Source organism: Molothrus aeneus, chromosome 1 (genome assembly GCF_037042795.1).
Source record: "Molothrus aeneus isolate 106 chromosome 1, BPBGC_Maene_1.0, whole genome shotgun sequence".
Taxonomy (NCBI): Eukaryota; Metazoa; Chordata; class Aves; order Passeriformes; family Icteridae; genus Molothrus; species Molothrus aeneus.
Window position 1 is genome coordinate 81,085,985 of NC_089646.1, and position 20,884 is coordinate 81,106,868.

Genomic DNA, 20,884 nt, shown 5'->3' on the forward strand with positions numbered 1-20,884 from the left:
CAGGACCCTGGGGTATCCCTGTGCAGCCATGCAGCTCCCTGCACACTGGCAACACCCCTGTGCTCCAGGGGGGGACAAACCCATCCTGGTTCTGCACTGCGTATCCTGCTGCTTCAGGATCCTCTCACAATCCTGCGGCAGGGGCCTGCTGGAGGGCCTGCTGTCATCTCGCACCACATTCCTCATGTTCCGTGAAAAATGCGTATTTTATGATTGGCTTTTCATAAATATTAAAATGAATATTATATGTGTTGTGTTAGAAAGTAATGTTGTATTAATTCTCTTAAGTAGTGTGTTAAATATAGTTTTGGGTTATAAAAAAATGTTAAAATAGAAACTATGCTATGTAGGATACCTTTTTCTTAAAGAAAGGACTTGCAACGAGATAGCAGCCACAGGACAAACTAAATCTTTCAGAGAAAAAGAATTTATTGCCCTCTTATCAGAAGAAACAAACTTCTTCCCGCCTCGAAGGCGCTGTCAGGATTCAGAGGAAGAAGGTGACGATGACCAGACAGAATCCTGTGTTTGTGTTTGAATGGAATTTATGTATCATGTATGAAGTGTATGAATATGCAACTGGCTATTGTTTTTAAGGGTTAATCCTTTGTTAACGGGTGTCCTTTTTCGGGCTCGTGCTGCCCGAAAAAGGCAGCTTGTCTCATATTGTCCTAATTCAAATTGTCCAAATTATTATTACTCTAATTGTATTACTGTTTTTATAACCATTTTATTACTATTAAACTTTTAAAATAAAATTAAAAAAAAAAACCAAAAAACAAGTGATTGGCGTTTGTCACATGTTCCAAGACAGAATCGGGCCTCAGAGCCTGGATGGCGACAGGGAGGCTGATGTTCCTCCCGCCCCGCCATGATCAGGGGGAGCGCTTTGGCGGCTCTGGGGGCCCAGGCGAGCGGCCCTCATGAGGCGGGCGGACGGGCACCCCGGCCCGCGCGGCGCAGGAAAGCCAGAGCCCGCTGTCCCCCAGGGCAGGGCGGGGTGTCCCCGCGGCCTCCCGCCGGCAGGCGGCGCCCGCGGCCCTGAGGCACAGCGGCCTTCCCGGTGCTTGCTCCCGTCTCGCCAGGCAGTCAGCTGGGAGTGACCCGCACACGGCTGCCTTGCCGAGCGCCGGAACTTCACGCTATTTACACATTTCAGCAAGCAGGGGCATCAGCGGTCATTGGTTGCAAATTACGTAACTTTTGTGTTCATTGCTACTCAATCCCCATCTGCTGGCTGTGTCTCTCGCTGCTCATGCTAATCAGGCCGCGGCGCGGTCCTGCCCTCCATCTGAGCCTGGGGCCCGTTCCGAGTAGGTGGCCAGTGAGTCGGAGGTCGCGGATCGCCCACTGCCGGGATTACAGTCCCCAGTTACTGCTCAGCCCCGCTGACTTTGCTCCTGGTGCCTTTCGTCCAGACAGCCCATCCAATTTGGGATTTTCTTCCCTACTCCTTAAAATTCTAACTGTGAAAAACGCCAATCACTTGTTTTTAAATTTTTAAAAGTTTAATAGTAATAAAATGGTTATAAAAATAGTAATACAATTAGAGTAATAATAATTTGGACAATTTGAATTAGGACAATATGAGACAATAGAGACAAAGAGTTACGGATATCCGGGTACCTTTTTCTGGGCAGCACGAGCCCGAAAAAGGACACCCGTTAACAAAGGATTAACCCTTAAAAACAATAGCCTGTTGCATATTCATACACTTCGTACATGATGCATAAATTCCATTCAAACACAGGATTCTGTCTGGTCATCGTCACCTTCTTCCTCTGAATCCTGACAGCGCCTTCGAGGCGGGAAGAAGTTTGTTTCTTCTGATAAGAGGGCAATAAATTCTTTTTCTCTGAAAGATTTAGGTGTCCTGTGGCTGCTATCTCGCTGCAAGTCCTTTCTTTAAAAAAAAAAGGTATCCTACATAGTATAGTTTCTATTTTAACATTTTTTTATAACCCAAAACTATATTTAACACGCTACTTAACAGAATTAATACAGCATTACTTTCTAACACAACACATATAGTATTCATTTTAATTTTTGAGAAAATCCAATCATAAAATACGCATTTTTCACACTAACCATGCTCACAATGCAACTGATTAATCTTAACTGTCCAGCTACCGGATACTAATTTTTAAAAAATAAAAGGCAAAGCTCAACTCTGACCCCTCCGCACCCCGTGCCGGGCCGGGTGCCGCCCCCTCGGGGGCGGGAGCGCCCTCAGCGAAGGCGGCGCCGGGGCCGCCCCTCTCGGTCACGGGGCTGCGCGGTGCGGCGAGGGCGGCGCCCGGCGCAGCGATGGAGTCTCCCAGCGCCGTGTGGCTCGGCGGGGACCCGGTGAGGCGGCGGGGACCCGGTGAGGCGGCGGGGGCTGCGCGGGGCAGGGCGGCGGGGCCGGCGTGGCGGGGCTGACCCGTGTCCCCTCGCAGGTGGAGTGGGTGCTGTGCCCCTATGATGTCCATCACCGTGTTCCCCGCGCGTCGCTGGAGAGGCACGCGGCGTCCTGCCGGCTCCGCAGGATGGGGTACTCCGCCGAGGAGGAGGTGGGAGCGCGGCTCGGGAAGCGGGGCACGGGGCTGGCGCTGCTGCCCCGGGCGCGCCTGGGCTGCCACCGCCGCTCGGCAGCCCCGGGCCGGGCCTTGACCGAGCCCTTTGGTCCCGCAGGCCGAGATGTACGACTCCAGCTTTTTCTACGGAAACCTGAAGGTTCCTAGCATCGCCATGGGTGAGCGGCAGCGGGGGCTCCGCCGGACGGGGCGGCACACGCGGCTGGGGCTGAGGAGGGACCCCCGGGGAGTGCAGAGGATGAGGGGCCATGGGGAGGTCCCGGGGAAGGACAGAGATGTGGGACTAAGGAGGCCGGGTCCTCACGGTAGCACAACCCCGCTGCCTTGGCAGCTGTAAGCTCCCCAAGACCTCCTGAAAACCTTCAGTGTTTCAATCAGTAGGTTAGTTTTCTCAAATTGTAATTTGCAATTTGCCTTATTTTACCGTTTTTATGCATCTATCACTGTGTAATTCTATTCTGTAGATCACTTTTATATTTTCGTCTTAAAATCTAAGGAGGATCTGTTTTGTCCTCTTAGGAATTTCTTCAAAAACTTGATGTAAAACTGGTATGATTTTATTTTTTTCTCTGCCTGCAGATAAAGATCTACAGTTTCACATTGTTAAGCAGGCTAGAGCCCAAAGTATGAAGGAAGGTTCAGGCTACAGTGAAGGTAAGGAGCAAGAAGATACTGATGTGATTTCACCAGCCTCCTGTGGAGAGCTGCCCTTGTCCCCCTCCTTACTGCTTCCTTCATTCCTCTCATTCCACTGAGAACTGCTGTGAGGAATTTCACTTCATTTATTTTTAATATTCTTTCCCCTGCACATCTTGGAGCATGATTACTTTCTATACTTGGGGCAACTAGATGAGAGACTTTGAGTTTGTTGTGGCTGTATCTCTTATTGCCTTCAGGACTGAAAAAACCAAACAACAGGCTGGTTACTATGTTGGACTGTTTCAAGACTGAACTAATATTTGTATAAGAACTATGCTGGCACATTTGCAAATGTGATGTTGTCCTCTGTCACTGCTCCAGGATCACTAATTCCTTTACATTTCATTTTTCAGTGGGTTTTGTGACCAGACAGGGGACCAGGCTAGGATGGAGTTTTTGAAGGTTCACATTTAGATCAAGCAGAAAAATAGGGCTCCCTGTGGAATCTGTTGAGCTTTAGTGTATGGTTAAGAAATTACTGCAACACCTGAAAGAACACTTGCTCTCTGTAGACTTTGGTTTGTTAAACATATATAGGCAGAAGGAAAAGTAACACTGAAACTTTTCTGACAGTGAAATACAGCAGCACTTGCTCGGACAGCTTTTCATGTTTTCTTTGTTTCTCTGGCATAGCAAATAGAGGCTTAATGGACAGTTGCTTGGAAGTGTTTTGAGCATGTGAGGTGCATTTCCTCTGAAGGGAAACTCATTAATTTGACACAACCACGTCCAAGTAGAGAAGCAGCAGATAACCCCTTTGTGGAGTGGTTCGTTGCAAAGGTGCACCAGTGAGCCACTAGATGCCAGTGTTCACTGCCCAGATTGCCCTGCAAGCTTGCCTTTCTCTGAGGATAACACTAAAACTGCATCGGTGCTTTTCAGTGTGACAACTTGGCCTGTCGTAAGATTTGTAAAGGCTTTGGCAACAGAAACAAATGAAAAATAATTTTTCATTGTAAATTTCCTTTTTGACTCACTGTCTCAAAGGAGAAGATTTTCTTTCTTTGTTTTCTTTTTTTCAATTCTAACCATATTTAGAATATTAGCATAACTATATTGTTGAAAAGAAAAATTTGTCTCAATCACAAGTTGTGTAATTCTTCTGAAATCACAAGCATGTAATTATCAGTGCATTTTTATGGACTTCTGTGACACTGTAAGAACAGTGCATTTTAAAAAGAGACTTCTAATTTTTGTGTTTAAATTCATTTGTTCATGTTAGAACAGTTCTGGTTTAGGTTCCAAGTACAGTAATGATGAAATCTTGTATTTTAGGTTTGTTTGAGAGTTACTGTGGTTTCTCTTCCTCTTCTTTGGTGTCATTAGTGATAGTAGGATGTGAAAGATTGCCCAGCTTCCATTGAGAGCTGAATAATCTGGAGAAGCTCTAGGTTTGCTGTTGTTGCATACCCCCTTCTTATGTGTTGGCTCTGCTGTCTGTCTGGAGATGTGTGGGATTGTGTTGGGGGAGGCAGGATTATGGAGGTCAGATCAATGGTTGCAGGAAAATTGAAAGTTTTTGACTCAAATGGTGTTCTGGCAATGTCCTAGAGGATTACAGCCTGTGTCTTTGTGGAAGTCACTTAACTGCTGTTGCAGTGGATTGAGAATGGATTAATTTGTTTGGAGGCATGTGTGTTTTAACTGGGGAATGGGAAAGAAAGTGTTCAGGCAGTGTGCTTGTTTCCGTAGCTTTAAGTCAGTTATCTGATCTGGAGCACTTTGAAAGTGCCTTTGCAGTACTTTTAGCTATAAATCCCAGTGTCAGTCTGTTATAAAAGCTCTGTAGGGAAGGTGACAGTGTGAGTGAGACTGATTTTCACAGTGCTTAGTTATCTAGTCTCCTAGAAGCTCTCATTCTTGTTGGCAGAACAGGTATTTTGCAGCTAGCACTTTACATAACATTTTAGGAGTAAGATAAACCCACAAGTTAGAGCTGCAGCCTCTTTTGATTTAGTTTGTAAGCCAAAAGTGAAACTCATGGGAAATTATAGAGGTCGTTTCGATCTAATCTAGTATGATTCCTTTGTGGGATATGAAAACTGTATCTGTGTAAGCAGTCAAGAGGGGTTTTACAGCCTGAAGGGGGCTTAGGAGGGATCTTTGTGTAGTTTTCATCTTTTCAAATTAAGAAGGTTGAAACTTCTTACAGATACATAGGGGAAGGATGAAAACAGCCTAGGAGTTTACGGCATTGTTTGTTTGTTGAGCTTCTTGCTATTTTCCTGCATAATTATGCTGCTTTACAAGTAACAGCTCTCTGTCCAACCTCCAGGTTCTTACTCATTACTGCCCATAGAAGTTCCTCAAAACCACAAGCGTTTCACCTGTGACCTGACCCAAGCTGACCGCCTTGCTCTTTATGATTATGTTGTTGAGGAGACAAAGAAACAGAGGTCCAGATCCCAGATTACAGAAAATGACAGTGATCTCTTCGTGGATTTAGCAGCAAAAATCACCCAAGGTTTGAAGAATGATCTGTTGTTGAATTTATGGCTCAGAACTTTCACTTTGTCCAGTTGCGTGAGTTTTGTTGATAGCCAAACAGAATTGATTGTGGGGTTTTTTTTGTTTGTTTTTGTGGTTTTTTTTTTTTTTTTTGTGGAGAGCATACTGTTCTTAAAAGCTACAACAAAGATCCGGGATCACAAAATGCTAGTTTGTTGTCCTTTGTGGTGTTTACCTTCTTTGAAAACCTCAGTGCTCTGCCCTTGGCACATGTATTATGGGTATCTCAGTGGATGGATCTTCTGTCTTTGCTGCAGCTGTCTCCAGGTTGATTAATGTTGCCACTGTGCTGTGCAGCTAACAGTTATTTGCTGTAAGACATGATGAGATTAAAGATTGCTTAAGAGTAAAAGCTGAACAGGAGAGGTTGGCAGTCATCCAGGTGGAGCTCTTGAGCAACATACCTTGGTGTTGGTCTGGGACCTCTCATCCCTGTTGAGTCATGCCAGTTTGTAACTACCAAGTGCAGCAAAAGCATCTGTGTCACCCTGCAGGCCCTGCTGTGCCTAGGAGGTGTGACAGTGCTTGGCATCTATGCAGGTAACTTTTTTACAGAATCTGGCTTTCTCATTCTGTGTCTTAGTGTAATACTGGCTTTGAAAACATGACTCATTTAGAAGGTGTTTGACCAAATCACAAGCTTGTATTTTGGTGTGGATCACAGTTTGGAAACTGAGATCACATAACAGCATTTGCTTGGTGGCTTTTTACTTGTGTGTAAGCAGCCAGCAAGAAGGTTGGAGGAGGAAGCTTGAGATAAATTCACCATAGTTACTAAATACAGGAGGAGCTTGAGAAAGAACACAATTATTTTATGTTCCTGAGCATACAAGGCCTGCGTACTGCAGGTGCTAACATCCTGCTAATGACCATTTGTTTTACTCCCAATTTTTTGCTAGATGACAGTCAGAAAGGTCCGAAGTCCCATCTTGAAATTCTGGCTGAAATGCGAGATTACAAAAGGCGGCGGCAGTCATACAGAGCTAAGAATGTTCATATAACAAAGAAGTCCTACACTGAGGTGAGATGGGAAAAAAAAGGCTTTTTTGCACAGAAGTGCTTATTATACATCGGCATAAACAATTACATATGCTTTCAAAGACAAATAATATGTCTTTCTCTGCTTCTTGTATCCTGCTTTGTTATTGTTGCAAACTGTAGAGAAATTATTTTGGTTTGTTGCAGCAAGTTATGAATAATGAGCATTTCTAACTGCTAAGGTTTGAATGTGAGAATGCCAGCAAGACATAGCTCACTATCATAAAATGGTGCTATTTAAATTTATGCTGAAACATTTTTCTGCAAATAAGATTTTCCATTCAAACATCTGATGTACAGGGTTTGGGGGAGATTTTTGTGAGGTTAGGTTTTTTTTTGAGATGTTTACAGTTTGTTTAGTGCTAGTTCAGGCACTACCATGACATGTTTGTTTTTAATATATCTTAATCTCCAGGTGATTCGGGATGTGATTGGTGTGCATATGGAAGAACTCAGCAATCAGTGGCAGGAGGAGAACAGGTTGGATAATTCAGAGATATGTGAAGGAGGGAAGTCAAAGTCTTCAGGAAGGTATGCCACAGCTGACAGCTTCTTCAGGCATGAAGCAGGTTGTAATTTTATCTTACCACCTTCTTCTAATAGCACATATCAACATACATCTGAGTCATATGTACGGTTTATTTTATACTAATTCTATTAAGTCTTGTTTGAGAAACTCTGCCTGCATGGAGGATGGAGAAAAATTAATAAGTATCTTTCTTTCAGAGGTAAGTAGGTTAGTTGCAAGTGATTCAGCTGAACAGCTAGTTTCTGGTGGAGGTGGGGGATGAATAGTGCTCCCTCTGTGCCCAAATGTGTATATATGTTGTAGCTGGTTACAGAAGGACACTTGGAAATACAAGTACACAATTTCTTACCCTTCCCTACTACATGACATGTGCTAGATATATTACACCTCAGAGTAGAAGTTTCCATAACATAGTAAATATGGGGAAGCTTTACAGTTCTTATCCCTGCAAATGCTGCTGTGCTAATTGGGAGGGTGTTGTAGTATACATATTTCTGCTGTGTCAAGCAACACTGCACACCCTTCCACATGTTGGTCACTGAAGTAAACATGGAGTCATGACCTAGTGATTGCCTATTTGTGCCTCTTCAGCAGGTCTTTGAGAGGAGAATGTTTTTGAAACACTCTAGAAAGTGACACTCTGTTACCAGCATTAAAATGAAGATGAATGGGTGGCAGAGCACTGGAACAGTCTGCCCAGGGAGATCCTGGAGTCTCCCTGTCTAGAGAAATTCAAAACCCACCTGAACAGGTTCCTGTGTAACCTGCTCTAGGTGACCCTGCCTTGGCACGGGGAGTGGATTAGATCTCCAGAGGTCCCTTCCAACCCTAACAATTCTGTGATTCTGTCAGATCAGGACTTAGGTTCTCCAGCTGTAGGTTGCAGCTTAAGACAGGTGCTTGAAGAGTTAAAAGATTTGAAGCAAAACAGAGTGAACCCCTTCTACTGCCTCCTGTTTGACAAGCAAAGGTGTTACGGAGCAGTGTTCATAGGAAATAACTGGGTTAGAATGCTGAGATATGCACCTGGACTTTGGGCCTCTTTTGGGAGGTATTGCATTTCTTAGAGAGATAGGCTTAATAAAAGATATGTCTTTTGTCTTACATCAGTAGTATGTCACTATATTACAAAACTGGTACTGGAAGCAGTGACTGTGAAACTGTTGTTATGGATTAAAGTCACTTAAGTTTGTTTTCAGAAGGGAGGACAGGCGGTCAGCTTCAGTGGACTCGCGGCAGTCTGGGGGAAGCAGTAAGGACACGGAGTGCACGAGACACAGGAGAGACACCAGCAGGAGTCCAAGTAAACGGAGGAGGAGTCGTGAGAGAGGCAAAGACAGAGACTCTCGGAGAAAAAGAGAGAGGTGAGCAGAAACAGTGACAGCTGACTCCTGCTTCCCAATCAAGCAGCTGTAGCCATTTTCTTTGAGAACATAGTGCAGAGGTTGAGAATGTCTCATCCAGTGAAAAAGCTAGGCTAACCTCATGTGCAGTATGACAAGTCAGTGGTATGAGGCTACTAATACTAAACAGAACATACTGTGAAATCACAAACTGTGATCCAGACTTCAGAATTTACTGACACATCTGAAAGGTGGAACTTCCTGCAGTATGCTTGCAGGGTTGCAACAGTACTGTAACAGGCTGTTGATTTTATTCCTTGAGCAGTATGGTTAAAGGGACAGCATGTTTCTCATCCACAACTAAGTGCCTGTCATGTCTAGTGATGATTTCTGCTCTAGTTTGCTCTAGACCTTAATAAATAGTATTATTAACCTTTCCACATTAGATGCTTCAAAACAATGCTGTCGCTCTTCAGTACATCTGGACATACAATTTAGCAAAAGAAAACAAATCTAGGCCACAGCTTGTAATACCATCACCAAAGTTGATATTTACATCTGCAGGACCACAGGTGTGTGGGACCTATGTTTGAGCAGACATGATAGGGACTGTTGTGCAGAAGAAATGTTGCCTTGCCCCTGTTGTTTGGGTAAATGCATTACATAACTGCATGGATGGCAATGATGGCTTGTCTCAAAGCTGGCTTCATTGCACTGTGATGCCGTTCATCCTAAACTAATTGCCTCTCTGGCACTGCATGACAAGGCTTGATTAAAACAGCACGGAAATTCACCTGTCTACGAGCAGTTTACTTTCTTTCCTTAGAGGAGGACATGGCTACATTTAATGAGAGCTTGCCATTTTCCAAGTTGTTTTTTTCTCTTCAGACTCTCACTCTGAGCCTAACAGCCCACACAATGTTTATGTTTTTGTTTCAGGGATGAAGACAAGTATTACAATCATAAAAGAAGAAAGTAGAAACAAGAACCTGATGATTCTGTTTGTCAGCTGTTCAAAACATAACTTCCACAAGAACTATTGTTACTGCTGTTTCGCCCAAGACAGTAAAGGTGTGCACATAATATTGGTGTTCCATCACACCTGTGCTGCTTGGAGATGAAAAAGTGCTACAGTTTGTCAGGATGGAAGCAGTGTATTTCAGATAATGTGTAAATCTGTAACATTTATATATTGACCTGTCATGTATTTGAGTTATTCTCACAAAGCTGAAGAATAAACTTTATGAGAGGCTGTACTTACTGGCCTTCCTGCCCCATAAGTAGTGGATATAGAACAGAGCTAATGCCTGGAGTCCAGATCAGTTACAAACAGGGAAGGCATGAAGAGAGCTCCCTCTCCTACCGAACAGTGTTACCTCTAGGTGCTATTCCCTACTTACAGCATGTACCAGAGGGCACATTTCAGAGTTCTCCAACAGGATAAAACATCTTCAACTGCCGCTGGTGTTAAATGGACAATAGCACAAAAGTTAGTGTTCCCAAGCTCATGCTCAAAGAAAATTCAGAACAATATAATCTGGCAAAGGTGATGAGAATGTAGCTCTCCACAGAAGCTAGGGGGGAGGCACCAAGGACACTTGGAGTATTGCTGAGTACCATATTCAAACAGCAGGTGCATTTCCTTTCAGCAACTAACATACATGTGTTTGTGATAGAGGTTGCTAAAACAGACTTAAAACATGCAGGTAGATATTAAGGATGTACTGTTCTGTTAATTCCTCACACAATCTACTTCAGCAAGGTCAGTCACCATCAGCCAAGCTTCTTGTTTCAGCAAAGTAAACAACTATAAGAACAAGATCCATCTTTCCTAAAATACTTCTGTTTGTTCAATGTGCCAAGAAAGGGCACTTCATGTTTCTCGTGGTTGTGGCCTCAGTCAAAGGGAATCTTTCCAGTTTCACTGTAGCCTCTAGTATCCTCTTTCATATCTCAGTTGTTTCTGCAATTAAGTGTGATTATCTGTCAGTAAATATTTGGTCTAGTTTTGATGGATTTAGGCTTCTATACCTGCTACAGCAGTTAAACCAAACAACTCTGTGTAAGGTATTCCTCGCCTGCGTGATAAATGCAGTAGCTTTACCTGTCAGAAAACAAAACACATTTTAAAAGATCTTTATTTAGACAAGTCTATCCAAAAATGAAAAAAGGTATTTAAGTTCTAAAAGGCTTCTAATTAGAGGGAAAACAATATGGAACCACTGCAGTCCCTGCATTGGTTCTGTCTACCAGCTCAGCCACAGGGTTCTCATTAAGTTCTTTCAGTAGGGGCTGGTAAAACAGTTTAAATAGAGCATGTCCTGGCACACAAGCTGTATTTGTGCCAAAGTCAAAATGAAGTGAGAGCTACCAGAAGCATAATGAGAAATGCTCCAGTTACACCTGCCCTGGCTTAACTCAATTCCATGTTTTACTTAATCAGTTATCAAATGTAGGTAGGAAGCTTGGTAACAAAACAACTTTTGCTCAATTCAATATCAGCAGATGAGTGAAGGGGTTGCTCCCTAGGGGCAGCCATCGGTGTCTGAGGTTGGAGAACAATATAGCCATGTATTATTCAATGAACATCCCCTGAAGGGCCATCTCAAGAGCAGGATAAAGAAAAGGAAATGCCAGAGATCATGTTGTTCTGAAATGTGCAAATTATGGTACTTTGAACACAAATTATTTTCTTGAACTTATTTATTCCTTCTTTTATTTTTCTTCTCACCTCATGCTGAAGAGTAGGGTTGGTAAGGTTGATCAATAAAATATGAAAGAGTATGGCAGGAAGTGTCTGATGAGTACCATGCCAGAGTGTTTGTCCCTGGAAAGGAATAAACCAAGATTTTTAAATAGCACTTTCACGTGGTAAATCCTAGTGTGTTGGTAAAGACACAATTTAGGGCTATATGAAATGCAATAAAAAGGGGATTTATGATCTGTTAAATCAAAGAAACAGCCCAGAAAATGCTGCTGGTCCCAGAACCAGGAATATGCAGATGTTACAAGTCTGTATATAATAGCTTCCTACAGGGAAAATTATACCATCCTGCAAAGACTTCAATATTTCAGAGAAAGATGGATAAATAACAGTTTATCTTTTAACAGTGTAAACGCTGAAGTTGACAAAAAATAACTGTATATTTTTGATACAATCTTAGTCAATCCTTACTCCTGACATCATGGCTATACCCAGAAGAAAATGAACTATTCACCTGAAATTAAAGGCTTATGGAGAACCCAGAGGCAATCGATACAATAAAATTCCTTGCACAGATTTTTACTTACGCTTTTTCTTTAATTTCATGGAGGAATGCATTAGTTTCTGTCTCTGATATCTCTCCATCAATACTGGCCAAATACAAATAAAGGAACGAGAATGTTTCAAAGGGGATTCGAGCTGCTCCGCCTTCTGGGTCTCTTGTTAGGATCTCACAGGCCTGTTTCATTGAACTCAGCAAGGACTGCAGGGTTCCAGCAAGAAATGAAAGGAAAAGTATCAGAGCCATGAACATCCTTGCATATCATGGCAAAATCCACACTGAAAGCCATTAAAAGGGAGGGTAAATGAGATGAAGGTATCATCATTGCCTAGCTTCAAACCCCAAATTTACTCTCTAGTGCAGGCCCAAGGATGGAAACAATAATGTAGTTCTAGTAGAGGCCGGAGTAAAAAATACCAGAATCTTGTGATGGTTAAAGATTGCATAGGGTTATCTGAGCTCTCTCTCCATTAGGGCCAAATAGCTCTGTTCTGCTACTGTAAAAGCTCCAACATCACTGTATCTCGTAAAAGATCTTTTTGTGTGTGTGTATATCACCTCAATGGCTCTAAATGAATTCTCAGCAGCAGTTAAGATAGATAAGTCTACAACCCTCAGAAAATAAATATAGGTTTGGTGATTTTATTATGATATTATATTACATAATTCTTAGATTATATTTTGGCTGATAATTACCGTTTCCCCTATCTCTATGCAAGTAGAGATAACAGACAGTAGAAAAAGCACTGAGGCAAAGGCATTTAAAGAATATTTCAGTTTAGTCAATGGCCAATAACATCCGAGTTACTTTTAAAACACATGCCTCAAATTATTAGTTCCAAATATACTTTGAAAAAATACTTCCTTAAATATGGTGTTGACAATCCTGTGCCTTATGCATGCTGAGCTATACTGGGAAAAGTGTTGAAAATTTCAGCATTGAGTTTCATTCAAAGACTGATTGGATGCCATTAAAGAAACAAACAAGTAAAACCACATGCGCCATATATATCCAAAATATAAAAGCACAAAACCAAACCCACACAGGCTTTCTTCCACCTAAGTCTTAATATTTTTCACTGCAACTTTTTCAAAATTTACTCATACATTTTCATTAACAAGCAAGCAATGTCTATGTAAAAAGATAGTATTTCCTACCAGTAGAATAGCACTATTTAAAATAAATGCAGTATCTGTTTAGGATCTAGAACACATGCCAGAGAAATGTCATTTTATAATCCTTTACCAGTTTTACTTAATGCATCTCCTCCCCTGGAAGGCTTCTCAGGGAAAAGACAGGCAGCTGACTCTATGATGGCCAACTCTACATTTTGCATTTGGCTACCCCTCTACTGTCCTTTCTGGTCCTGCCACCCCAATCTGCCACGGTCTCTCTCACAGCACAGCAAAGTTATTCATATCCATTTTGCCAACCTTGGAAGACAATTTAACAGGCTACCTGTGTGGTCATTTCTCCTTTTGTAAAGGCTTTTATAAAAATGTATTGATGCTTTAAAAAAAGATGTTTCAGACTGGTGCTCTTAAGAAGTTCATATTTGTCTACTCTTGTATCTCAACCATGACCCTGTTTGACTGTGAACACAATTTACATCTGCAGGAAATTAATGTAAATTTCTCATGTATGTCTTTCTCTCCGGTTTAGGAAACTCAGATCTAGGTTTCATTATGTAGTATTGAAATCAAATAATTCACTTAATATCCAAAAGGATGGTGAGATGGTGAATTTTAGTCTGTCTAGCTCCATTAGAATGATGTTCCTGTGACTCCATTTTTAGTTTTGGTTTATTTGGGTTTTTTTGCAGGAAAGAGTGGTTGTTTTTTTAGATAAGTAATGTTGCTGTTACTATTTTTAAATGAAGAAAAGAGCCCAGATGACAAGATTATTTTGGGAGGGAGACTGGAACCAAGAAATACAAATTTGAAATAAAGACAGACAGACAGATGGACAGACAAATGGACAGACAGATGGATAGATAGACAGACAATTGCACAATTGCATCGCCAGGCCAGGTTAACATTCAGGCCTTCCAGATATTGCAACATTCACAAAAATTATTTCACATATATTTTCTTTTTAGTACCTCTTCTTCCCTACTGTAGAAATCATTAGAAGTATTATACTTTATAAGAACATCAGCTTAATGCATTTTATAATCTTTCATTCTGTTGAAATGCTCTGCTGAGATTTTATTACTGACATTAAAAGAATTAAGTGCAGATGTAGTAACATTAAGTGCTGCTGAGAAAATTTAATTGGCTACACAATCAATTAAAAATTGGTTCTTTAATTTCTCACTTCAGTTCTCCTTCATGGATATTGACACTGATGCCATGAGCATCATTCCTCCATCATCCTCTCTCACACAGTACAAGCTCCCTGTAGACACACTTGCTCTTCCACTGAGGACTTAGCCATCCTTCTGGTTAAGTTCCCCAGACCAAAATCTGATGAACAACAGAAGTAAACACTCAAGCCACTTTACCAGCTGCTGCAAAAGCAATCACCATTCCTCAAATCCATCTGCATTAATTGTACTATGGTCTATCTTGCATATGGATCCCAGGCAACCCCTTGTGTTTGGATATGAGGGCTCCAGCTGTGAACGTACCCCACCAAGCACGCTGCACCCAAGTGCCAGAAACTTCATCCATTCCACCTCCTCGCCAAAACTGTCCAATTGCAGGATAGCTTCCAGCTGCTCCTCTGGCAAGCCCAAATGCTTCCATTTTTCCCTCAGTTCTGCAATGGCCACCATGTCTTTGGAAGAAAGCTATGAACAAAATCATGGTACCACAATAAGAACTCTGAAAACCAGAACGAATTTAAGAACACTGTCTCCCCAAAATACTTCAAATACTTGACAGTCTCTCTCCCCAGCCATCTCCAACACATCAGCATTCCTCAATAGCATTGTGCATTTGATAAAGAACAGCTTGTACCTGTTTGTGCAAGACCTTAAGGAGTCCTGGGGTCAAACCAGCATCTTTTTTCCCTGTTGTTAATGGCATTTCGAGCCTCTCCTTCACAGGAAGGGGTTCACCTTTAGATAAGGCTGAAAAATACCTAAGTGAATGGAAAGAGCAACACACCTCAATGCCCATGGCCATTACAAACTGCACAGAAGTAAATTCTCTTACAGTTCAGTGTAAGAGTCTGCAGGCTCCCCCACAGGAGCAGCAGCAACTGGTAAGCTGCCTACATGCACAGCTCCTATATTCCTGTGGCCAAAACCCACAATCTTTAGACTTTACTTGCCTCTTTTCATTACACTCTAATAATTCTTAAGGCATTTAACTTATTTTGTGCATGATATATTCAGTTCTTTTAATTGATGAACCCGAGGATTTATCTGTTTAACATTCCCCTCGTGGACTACTCAAAATGTACACCTGCCTATTCACATTGCAATTCTCTTCTCAGTATTTCTGCTATTTCTGTCCACTCCAAAATAAAACTTAAGAGCAGAGCACAAAGGGCATTGGATGCACATCCTTTTAATTATAAGGCTGTCAACCTTAAGAACTGCCTCTGCCTTAACTGGCCAACAAACTGAATTGTGCAAGAAAAACTCAGTTTTTATTCAGGTGCATCTAATTTACAAGCTTCTCCACCTGTCCCGCCTCATCTGCCCTGGTCATCCCTGTCCATGTTCAGGCTATCCCCTGCTGTGCAAATACCTGCTAAAATACAGCAGGCAGCACTCCCGAACTGAATTAGTGTGACTATAGAAACAGATGCACAGTATACGTGCACAGATAACACCCGGCCTATTTTTCAGCCAGATCCAGTTCCTCATCTGATGATTCACAGGCACAAGCACTACAACAGCAGCAGCACGCGTGAAGCCACAGCTTTGCTCTGCGTTGCACGGCTTCCAGGGACAGATCTTGCTCCGCCAGGTCGGGAGCATGCTCCAGAGAGAGGGGCTGCGATGGGCAGCCGCAGGAGGATGGCAGCAGACGCAATCCTGCGGGGCTGCCCCCGTCGAGCTGCTGCAGTGCTCAGGCAGAGCTCGGGGCTGCCCCTGCTCTCGCAGCGCCAGTCCCAGCAGGCTCCGGCTGCACACGTAGCCGCACCTCACCTCCACCACATTCCCAGGAAACGCCACACCATTGTAAGGTGGTCCTGCTGGCTTCCTCCAACACTGCAGCGGTAACAACTCAGCTTCAGATTATTTTCTTTCTAACAGACAAGCCGGACTCCAGCCTGGCTGTGTTAACAGCCTCCCCTCCCTCACAGGGTGCAGAAGTTTTGCAAGTCCCCCCAGCTGAGAACATCTCACAGATACCTTTCAAGAGCTTGCCCACACAAACCATAGGGCAAGAAAAAATTATAGTGAGTAGTTGAGTAAAAGAAACAAGATGTTAAATGAGAAACATTTAAACATCTAAATCAACTTTATAGCAAGAGATTTATTATGCCGATTATCACTTCAAAGGTGCAATTTTTCAGGCACTTTTCCCAGAAAGAAAGAAGAGAAATCTAACCAGGCTTAAGAATTAGAAAGCTAATGTCTATTTTTTCCTTTAAATTCCAAGAACTGAATCTCAGATGAGAGAAGAAAAACCAAACCAAACCAAACCAAACCAAAAGGAAAAAGAGTTGGTCTTTCAGATAGAAAGACTAATAACAAAAATAAAATTAAGATGCATTTTTCTGTATGGAAATCCAGCTATTTCAGAAGTAAGCCAGCCCTAAACCTCAAGGAAACAGAAAAGAAATAAAATAAATAAAATTTTTAAAAGGCTTACATGCTGCATTACTACACAGAAGTGTATATGTAATGTATATGCTGATGCAATATTCAAAACTGTGTCCACTATACAATAAAGAGGAGAGTGAGGTTTTGAGGGCCCATATGTAGAGCTCTCTGTTGTTAGGTGAACATCATACTTACGCAGCTGCCCACTGCAAAACATCAAAAGGCTGAGTCCTAATAGCAGCTTTAGTAAATTGCTTCAGAATATCGGGTAGCTCCGGGGGGATTTTGATCTGCTGAGCACAGAACATGGTTTCTGGAAGAGGCATGGTGTCCAGTCACAAGGACCTGAAAGAAATAAAACAGCAGTTCACAGCTGCAGAATGTGAATGAAAAGCTGTGTGTGCACATGGGAGTGAATAGTGCCTGTCCCCAGATTTTCTCCTGTCCTACTTGACAGCTAGGGCTTCTGGGGTGCTGACAGATTTGGAAGGGTAAATAGACAAAGCCCTGTGTGGCTCTAGGATCTAAAAACCTTTATGGCTACACCAAGTAAAACACGTCAGCTTGGGCACCAATCACAGGTGGGTGAGAACTACTGCTTTAACAGGTGACTTCAGACAGTTTTAAACTGATTTTTCTCCTCAAACCTACCACAACGAAAATTTGTAAAATGGGCAGTCCAGACAAGTCACACCACACATGCCAACATGAAAGGTATCTACACTGACAACTCACTACTGCATGCCAAGGAAAATCTTGGCATTTTTGTACAGATACCAGAATACGCAGATGAGCAAGTCTGTACTGTGTTTATGTATTCAAAAATGCTGTAGCAAAAAGTTACTAATTTGTGCTCGTGACAGACTTTACTTCAAACAATTACAGTGACGAACAAAACATTCATGTGTGCTGCAAGCACATATCACACTTTGCTCATCCAGCTCTACAGGTGTATCTGTCTCATTCAGGATTTAACTCATTTGTTGCAAGGAATCCCGTTCCCCAGGATCCAAAAGAAGGGACAGAGATAGGCTATTGTATGGTTCTTCTCCCATAGCAATGGAGCGCATTCAGTGGGAAACTCTTCTCATCATTTCCAGGACAAACTATGGCATGCTTAAGTTGATTTAGCAACAAGAACCTAAGATGGTTAGTTGTTTGCAGAAAGGAGGAGCAGTAAAAGCAACAGCATTAAGAAAGTAATCAGGAATCATGTAACATTCCTTTATTCCTTTATAAACTTTTTAAAGATAAGAGTATCTGGCAGGTGGCTTTCTCACATTAATTTTCCTGTAGCAGAAAAGAAAAAAATTAAAAGTCAGAGATAGAGCAATGGAACTGCTGTGGCTCGAGGCTCCTTTGAGGATCAAGCCATATTTAGAGCGTTATTTATGGAGAAATACAGACAGGGTACAGCATCTTCATCAGTCCAATGCAGGCAATTTGCATCAGAAACAGACTTCAAAGTGCACATTTAATTACCACATTGGTCATGCACTTTCAGTAATGATTCAAAAACACAGCTCTAGCCAAGGAACAGAAGCTGAAGGCAAAAAAGCTGAGAATTTCAGGACAGCAGAAAAACTCTGAGGAAGGAATACAGCTGTGTGTGCATGTACCCTTGGGAAGTAGTCAAATAAAAGAATAAAAATAAAATCAGAAAAAAAAAATGCATTCCAAGAGCTGCTTTTCTACAGTAAGCCATTAATCACAGAAGGGCAGTGGTGGCCAGAGACTTCTTGGAGGTCAGCTGGTCTGAACCCCTGCACAACCTATGAGCAGGGTGCCAAAGATTGATGTGCAGGTGTGTTCCAAGAATCTCCAAGGATGGAGGCTCCACACTCCCGTGGGCAACCTGTGCCAGTGCTTCGTCACCCTCACAGGGAAAGAAGGTTTCCTGATGTTCAGAGGGAACCTCCTACACATATATACACACCTAATGGTCAAAAAAAAGCACAGCTAGGTCAGCCAGCCTCTGCACCCCTTCACCATGGGTTATTCTCGCTAGAGACAAAGAGCAGCTCACCACTTTCACTTCCTCTATCTAGTTAGCTCTAATTTTCTATTTTTTTCCTTCCACGCCCCCAAAGCCAGCCCCAGGTGTTCTGAAAACAAGGCCAAGGCGTGTCCGCACGCCCATGGGACCGGCCGAGCCCCGGCTGCCCGCGGCCCGTCCGCCCCGAGCTGCGGGGAGACACCGCCGGCGGGCAGCGGCCCCTCGCAGGCCGGAGGGAGCCCCAGGGCCGCCCACGGCCCCAGCGCCCCGGAGACCCCCGCGGAGGCCGCCCCGGGGCTCGGGGAAGGCCCGGACGCGGCTCCTCACCTGCCCCGCTCCGCGGCCCCGCTGCCCCGGCAACGCGGAGGGAGCGGCCGGGGCGGGGCAAAACTTGATGGCGGCGAGCTTTAAAGGGCAACAGCAGCACCTGCTCTTTGTACAAACTTTCGAAAAGGCCCAAACCATGGATGAGGAGACTGAATGTAAAGTTACGAACTTTACTTTCGTAAAGTCACAGACGCAGCCTGCAGGGTGGGTCGGAGTAGGCACAGCTGCGGGACATGAGCCAGCAGTGGGCCCAGGTGGCCAAAAAGGCCCGTGGCATCCGGCCTGTAACAGCAGTAGTGTTGCCAGCAGGATGGGGGAAGTGATTCTTCCCCTGTACACGGCCCTGCTGAGGCTACACCTCGAATCCTGTGTCCTCTCAATTCAGGGAGGAACTGGAGGATGCCACAGGGAAGGGTGACAAAGCTGGACAAGAGCCTGGAGCACAAGTCCTATGAGGAACAGCTGGGGAAGGCAGGTTGTTTAGCCTGGAGAAGAGTCATCTCAGGCGTAACCTTATTGCTCTGTACAACTGCCTGAAAGGAGGCTGTAGGCAAGTGAAGGTTGGCATCTTCTCCCAAGCAACCAGTGACAGAGTAAGAGGGCACAGTCTTTAAGCTGTGGCAGGGGACATTAAAACATTTAGTTTGGATATGAAGAAGAATTTCTTCACAGAAGGGATGATTAGACAGTGGAAGGGTTGATCCAGGGAGGTATTAGAATCACCATCCCAGGTGGTGTTTAAGGAAAGAGTGTATGTAGCACTTTGTGCAATGGTCTAGGTACTAGGGTGGTGTTCAGTCATAGGCTGGTCTTTATCTCAGACATCTTTTCCAACTTGATTGATTCTGTGAACATCTTAGCCCCATGTAAGTGGCAGAGCCCATGGCTGGGAAGGCTGGTTCCTGCAGGTGCCTGGGTTCCCTGTAGCCTGCTGGCCTCTGCATGTCCCCTGGCCACAAGGATGCTCTACTGGGTGAGCAGTGTTAGGGTGGCATGTCCATCTTGCCTTTGGCATTCTTGCACCTCCTTTCCTGGCTTGGATGAAATGTGAAGAAATGCTGAGTGAGCTGAAAAAGACAGGACAATGTATCCCCAAAAATTCCCTTGGAAACTGCTGCTTCCAAGGACAGCTCAGCCACAATCAACCTCTGCTGGTCAGGCTCCACAGTCCTGGACATTCAGGATAGCAGCACCACTGGCGAGTCTGCCACCATGGAGAGAGCACAGCCAGTGTCAGCAGCTTCTCAGCACCTGCAGGTCCAAACTGACACCACGGGGCAGTGTGGGCTCTCCCACTGCTCCAGAATGTGAGGAACCAAAGTGCCCTCTCTGCCACAAAGTCTTCTTTCCACTGCAGATAAAAACAGCACCAGAGGTAACCTGACTTGCATCCTCTGTAAAGATGCCAGCACATCTCTTGGTTACAAAGCAATACCCCTCCTGTACCTTCTAAAATGGACTGTACACAGCCTGAGCACTCAAATCAACTTGGTAATAGGATTATTCACGTCAGAAAGCCTTCTCAAGCCATTGCTCCAAAGAAACTTGGGTGCTGCATGCTCAAAACAGGCCAAGCAGAAGCACACAATCCTATTTGAAGCCAGGCCTTTTTAATCCACATTATGTCCTGCTGATGAACATGCAAAGCCATGCAGGACAAAGATAAAATGGTGGGCTCTGGAAAGCAATAAGCGCACATTTTAACAACTGTTTAATTTTTCATAAAACAGGAATACTTAGCATAAGCTACAGGCTAATTATTTGGCTTCAAAATACTTTGCAGATTCCTGTAACTAAAGAAAACAGTAAACATACAATGACATACATTTCTATCCTTTAGTTGTTTTAAAGCATCTACTCATTTAAGAACGTGATAGC

The 20,884-nt window shown here is 43.5% G+C and overlaps 2 protein-coding genes across 6 annotated transcripts; one reads left to right on the top strand and one right to left on the bottom strand.

Annotated features, from left to right (window-relative positions):
* Positions 1 to 2,256: 2,256 nt before the first annotated feature.
* SNRNP48 (small nuclear ribonucleoprotein U11/U12 subunit 48) lies at positions 2,257 to 9,889 on the top strand. 3 transcript variants are annotated; one of them, XM_066559802.1, is made up of 9 exons: positions 2,257 to 2,346; positions 2,439 to 2,552; positions 2,674 to 2,734; positions 3,156 to 3,230; positions 5,551 to 5,739; positions 6,683 to 6,804; positions 7,237 to 7,352; positions 8,550 to 8,714; positions 9,633 to 9,889. In XM_066559802.1, exons 1-9 carry the CDS (start codon positions 2,308 to 2,310, stop codon positions 9,670 to 9,672), a joined length of 921 nt encoding a protein of 306 aa, XP_066415899.1. In that variant the 5' UTR covers positions 2,257 to 2,307; the 3' UTR covers positions 9,673 to 9,889. The 3 variants fall into 3 exon arrangements, with proteins under 3 accessions (XP_066415899.1, XP_066415907.1, XP_066415915.1); XM_066559810.1 differs by having other exon boundaries at positions 8,553 to 8,714; XM_066559818.1 differs by having other exon boundaries at positions 2,284 to 2,365.
* Positions 6,806 to 19,052, bottom strand: ROPN1L (rhophilin associated tail protein 1 like). Of its 3 annotated transcripts, none has more exons than XM_066559830.1 (7): positions 19,007 to 19,052; positions 16,879 to 17,028; positions 14,921 to 15,044; positions 14,590 to 14,751; positions 11,985 to 12,160; positions 11,425 to 11,520; positions 6,806 to 10,797 (listed from the first exon to the last, which is right to left on the bottom strand). In XM_066559830.1, the coding sequence occupies exons 2-6, from the start codon at positions 17,007 to 17,009 to the stop codon at positions 11,457 to 11,459; spliced, it is 657 nt and encodes a 218-aa protein (XP_066415927.1). In that variant the 5' UTR covers positions 17,010 to 17,028; positions 19,007 to 19,052; the 3' UTR covers positions 6,806 to 10,797; positions 11,425 to 11,456. The 3 variants fall into 3 exon arrangements, with proteins under 3 accessions (XP_066415927.1, XP_066415937.1, XP_066415932.1); XM_066559840.1 differs by lacking the exon at positions 19,007 to 19,052 and adding an exon at positions 18,710 to 18,766; XM_066559835.1 differs by lacking the exon at positions 6,806 to 10,797 and having other exon boundaries at positions 11,379 to 11,520.
* Between the last annotated feature and the right edge of the window lie 1,832 nt (positions 19,053 to 20,884).